Here is a 6,000-nt window from a genome sequence, read left to right as displayed (position 1 = left end):
CGGAATGAAGAGTCTCAGTACAGCGAAAGCACGGCGTTGGCAGAGCAAATTGTAATGAGGTAAATGATTCTATTGGAAATATAAGTATAATAGTAATAAACAATTGGTATTTATCTATAACTATTTGAAAGAATATGTAATAGAGTAGGTCAACATTTGCTATAATTAAATCAACTTCTCTAACAATTAAATTATAAACACGTTATAATGGTGAAAATCAATCTTATCAAGAAATTAAGATAGAAAATTTAGTTTATAATTTACTTTCCTTAAATATGTTGTGACATTTGGAAAAATTACATTGATGAAACTATAATTTATAAACGACCTATGTATGATTATAAATGAGACTTGAGAAACTTCGCTCACTTATTATGGTTTAAATAGAGTTCTAGATTGATGTGAGGAATTTGAAGTAGGACTTAGGAATTAGAGTAAGGGTTTTTATTACGAATGGAAATCAATTATAATGAAAAAAATGTTATTTAGTCAGATAGATAAATGAATTTCGTGCAGATATCGAAGAGTCACTATTTTAAATGTGATTAGTTAGTCCATAAATTAGAGTCCTGGTAGTGTATTCATACAGATTGTAGGTGTAGAATGGAAAACAATGTATCCCAAGAATATTTTTTAATAAGATAAATGTTGATAAAATGAAGAATAGTTTGTCATGGACTCAATTTATCTAAGCAATCATTAGAAAACACCAACAATCCTCACAAAAATTACGGACAAATTTAGCCCGTCAATAAATACTTTAGATGAGGTTAAAGATTATTATCGTTTCAAATTATTCATTTTATTAAATAAGATGAAGAGTAGATAAACAGTTGACTTTCGAAACATTTACGTTATTAAATAATTTGGTACAAACAGCAATAACAACATAAACAACAAAACTATGAATGTAAAATATCACAAAGTTGAAAAGTGCATTATTTCACTATAGACATACATTTTCTCGTCAAACAATAACTTATTGGCACTTGAGTTATTTTGCTTACTGGGCATGTGTTTTATACAGACACATAAAGAAGGAAAATCTTGGAAAATACGTATAATTCAGTTGCATTAACAGTATGAATAAGATCTTTCATTAGTATTGGAAAAGACGCATCTCTGTATATATAGTGAGTGAACAATCAACCCAAAAGCAGTGAATGTTACATTACAAATGTGAATAACAATTGTCCTTTTAGTCTAATCTACTGGTATTACTAATATTAGTTGTATATTTTCTGTTTCCTCTTTAACAATGTATAAACCGGTCAAAATTTTCATAGAAGGCATTGAATAACTTATGTTATCGGTAGTCAGCTGACTGGTATTGTACGGGATAGTGAAAATTGTTTTAATTGAAGATTTTCCAGTATATATATATATATATATATATATATATATATATATATATATATATATATATATATATATATATATATATATATATAATACATCATCACTTTTCATGTGTCGGTAAAAGTGAGATGTGATTGGTTAGTGAGAGAAGATGGATACATACATATATGAGACAATATAATATTGTATGTTCATTCCACTGGGATTTAACTTACATTTGACTATTTTGTACTTGTGTCGATAAACTATTGTTCTTTCTAATATCTGGTTCTTAATGGGATAATTGTATTATGCATATCACATAATCTAGTGTCTAGTCTAGTACTTCGTAAGTCGATCCTATTATCTATTGTCAGGTCTATTGGTACTCTTATCGTATTATCTAGTATTTAAGTGTACGATTCTATCAAGTGTAAATTTCATAATTTTCGCCATATTATCAAGATCTTAAAACATATCATGAAGCTGTACATGTAAATGCGATAATTATTCAGATGAAACATAACAAGGAAATTATCATTTTAAAATAAATAAGAGTAAATAAGACTATAGAATGCATGGATTGTAGCTAGCAATGGAATCAAGGACATGTATTTTGTTCAATCAATGACTTATCAGATGAATTTGCCTGCAGCTCACGGTTGGTGTTCACTCTAAAACGTAAATCTAGTACCGTTCACCAACGACTATTCACTTAGCTTTTGAATCCAAATAATTACTCGCTTATATAACGGGTCCCTGATGAAACGAAACGAGAATCCTGGATACCACTACTAGCCCCTTCTTATTTATTCTATATTATCTTCTGTCATAATGGCTATATCAAAAGAATCCATACAGTATGCATGTATGCCAAAAAAGACATTAAATGTTAGTAAAAAATAGTATCAACAACGGGATAATCTAAAGTATTTCAAATTGAATTTTATATATATATGAAATAATTGATTTAAAATGTCTTTGCTGTTAAGTGACCAAACTTGACTGAATGTTTTTAATGATACGGTTTAAAACAAAACATTTCATCTCGACTTAAAACGAAACAATACCATTTATATTGATTTATAGGTGAAAAAGTAAGAAACAAGGAAATTAAATTATATGTTTAGTTCGATGTAATCAGGTCATGCATTTTGATTGTTTTTTTTTTGTTGTTGTTGCCAAATTATAGACATTATGCATAATTTCTATTATTTTGCGTGTGTGTGTTTGCGTGTTTTCCTTCAGAAAATAGAATGGAGGTTATTTATTAATGTTGACTAGTTAAATAATGGTTGAATAAGGCATCATTCTGGCATTAATTTCTTTTGTTTTTCACCTCAATAATGAGTTCATGTGATTTGAAGATTTGAAAGAAATAAGAATAATTAATATACACAATAAAGTTTATATTATGTCATTTTCTAGAATAAATTATTCACATTTATATAATGAATTGAATTAACATTATGCATTCATTTCACAATTGTACAGTGATATATATATCAGAATGGGTGTTGTGGAGAGTTTTAGGAATTTCACAGGTTGAAATCATGATTCAGTTGAAGCTAGACCACCATTGAAAACCTGGAAGCACTGGACGGCCGTTTCGTCCTGGTGCACTGCCGAGGAGTCCCATACTAGGACGAAACGGCCGTCCAGTGCTTCCAGGTTTTCAATGGTGGTCTAGCTTCAACTGACTCATGATTTCAACCTGTGATATATATATTAAAACGTATATACATAATTTCTTTTTTAAAAAAAAATAAATTATAATACATACTTTTGCTGAATCAGATATTTTATTCCAATTATTATTGATTAAATCTAATCGACCAGATTCTATACGTGATAAAACTACTTCAGATGATTCATTTGGTTTAATTGCAAATGGTGTTTGTCCAAATAACATTGTATACACTAATACACCTAAACTCCATACATCACATGCAGCATGATAACCTTGCATTTTTAACACCTATATTATTATGCATTGATGATGATATTTAAAAAAAATATAAGAAGAGTAAAGATATACAAATGGATGAAAAGTGATACATACACAAGTGAAAATTAGTTCAAAACGTAATAATAATAATAATAGTAAATAATGATGTATACATGCATAAAGTAGTTTGTGTATTTATAAAAAGTTATTAGCCCACAAATGTCCTGGTGCGGACAAGAGTGGGGAGAGTCAGCTCTCTCTCTTTCTTTAAATGCTCTAACATGGCCACGTGCATAAAATTACTGCTAAAAAAGTCCTACACACTGCATTCTCATGGCGGGGGTGTTGTTTACGTAATTGAGGGAACAAAAATCGAATGCCCGGCGATTTAAGCGAGTTGATGGATGTGGAGGATCCACAAACAATAAAACAGACGAACTGAAATCATTTAAATGATTTGAAGTTAACACTAGACTATTCGCAGAGTGATTAACTCCTAACAACCAACTCATTTCGATTATTTTTTTACCAATACACCAATATGTCATACAAACTGACTAGTGTTAATTGTTTTCTCAATTTCTTTTTTTTAAGGCTGGTCCTTCACGTTTATCGGGCATCTTATTAGTTATCCTTGACTGGAATATGTCAACCAAGGTCCAATCTTCTCTAAAACTAACTAAAATGTCTGAATAAATTGCCAGTTTTTATTTGCCAGAGACTGATTCCAGCGTGTGTGCAAACGAAAACCAGAGAGCATTAAACAGCTGCTTCGCCTCAATGCAGGACTCCTTAGAAGAATGTACCCTAGATCACACAAAGGGGTCGGTTCCAAGATCTTCAGATACCACCGTGAACATGAACATTAGAAGCACCGGGTTGGTATCTTATGCTAAATAAATAAGTGAATAAATAAGCAGTATATTATAAAGCTTTAATTTTCTTACTGATGGTTCCATATCAAAGCAAATTAAACACAAATACGATTTTAAAAAAATCAAAACTGTCAAGCAATTTACTTCTGGTGCGACAAAATTTGCAGTATAACACGGTGTCATTAAAAGACCATTTTCAGCTCTCAATTGTTTTGCAAAACCAAAATCACATATTCTCAGGGAAGATGCATCACCAGAATCGTCTGCATATAATACATTGGATGGTTTAAGATCACGATGGACAACCTGGCAAAATAGGGGATATTTATATACATATGGAGTAATAATAGGTTTGTAGATAATAATTATACAGACATCAACGTAATGTAATGTAATGTATTAAGATTTTTCAAGTATTTTGTATATGTATATATAGTAAATTCATTTACCCTATTGGTTTAAACCCATAAATAAGACTGAAGAAATATCGATGAAATCTATTTTCAAAAAAGGCATAAAATACATTCAATATTATATCACAGAAAGCAAAATATTCAACACATTTCTTGATCACAATTTATATTTCGGTTGTCTATTTAGTAAATCAAATAAAACACAATTATTTACGCCTTTTGAGATCACAGACCGACCTAAGTAAGTTATCCATTGAAAGCCAAGAAGCATTGTACAGATGTTTCGTCACCGTGTAGGACTAATCCTCAGCAGTTTGTATTTACGACTCCGTAAGGAACAAAATTCAGAATTTGTAAAGGGAGTTTAAACTTTAGGCTATTTATAAATCTTCAGCTTATGAAACGCGTTTTTCTAAAACAGATTTACCGAAATAATTATTCATAAGTATCAGAAGGAGTTTTGTGGAGATTGTAGTAATTTCAATAGTTAAGATCATGAGTCAGGTTTTCGATGCTGGTCTAGCTTCAATTAACTCATGATCTCAACTATTGAAATTATTCATAAATTGAAAATGTGAAATAAATTATCCATTTTGTTAATACTACTTTACAAAAATTTCTTCCCAAGAGATATTCCTAGTGCGTTGCGTTTATAAATTCAAATGTGTGATCGTCATTAGCATAATGAAGTTGTCAGTAACAATCTATATGAATGATTTAGTTTCGTTCAAGATGAAAGCCTATTATTTGTTACAAATGCTTGTATTGTGTATATATTATGAATATATTCATTAGCTTAGATTATACAGCACACACATACACACAAAATACACATAGTGTTTACACAATTCTATTAAAAAGGAAACGACTTCGTGTTGTACAACCAAGTGTCTGAACAGGTCAACTCATTTTCAAATGAACTGTTATTACATTCCAATTAAAAACTTATTTGCATTTTAATGGCTACAACTTATACCTATATACTATATTGTTTACAGAGTATAATAACTACACATACATTTACATTGACCTTCAGAGATAGATGACTAAACTACAAGTTAATGCAATGATATTTGAGTTATCGTTACAAGACTAAAATATGTATGGTTTCATGTTCACATGATCGAAAATACACGCACTATGTCTATCAAGGAAAAAGATACACTGTTTTGATTTTTGGTTTGAGAGATTAGTTTTGATAGATAAATGTAAGCTATGAGAGGATGTGAGTCAAAAGCTCAGAGGAAGATGTTCTATTTAACGAGCTGGATGGTAAGAGATTAAGCCAGAGAAGAAAACATTCAAAATAAGTATGTAAACAACGATAACAGTAAACGACAGTAAGCAATCAAAATCCATGTCAACAGAATACTCTGTTAGTTAATTGTGGAGAAATTCTAAATACTCACTTCATTTCAAACTATGT

The 6,000-nt window shown here is 30.1% G+C and overlaps 1 protein-coding gene across 1 annotated transcript in view; it reads right to left on the bottom strand.

The window, feature by feature from the left end:
* Positions 1-170: 170 nt before the first annotated feature.
* Positions 171-6,000, bottom strand: part of RPS6KA1 (Ribosomal protein S6 kinase alpha-1) — a gene marked incomplete at both ends in the record, with an annotated part of 50,915 nt that continues 45,085 nt past the window's right edge. Inside the window, 3 exons of the mRNA XM_051218766.1 lie at positions 171-179; positions 3,122-3,316; positions 4,306-4,467. Of these exons, the coding sequence (XP_051071609.1) occupies positions 171-179; positions 3,122-3,316; positions 4,306-4,467 (366 nt within the window). The remainder of the gene's footprint in view (positions 180-3,121; positions 3,317-4,305; positions 4,468-6,000) is intronic.

Source organism: Schistosoma haematobium, chromosome ZW (assembly GCF_000699445.3).
Source record: "Schistosoma haematobium chromosome ZW, whole genome shotgun sequence".
NCBI lineage: Eukaryota > Metazoa > Platyhelminthes > Trematoda > Strigeidida > Schistosomatidae > Schistosoma > Schistosoma haematobium.
This window is presented reverse-complemented; position numbering and strand designations above follow the sequence as displayed.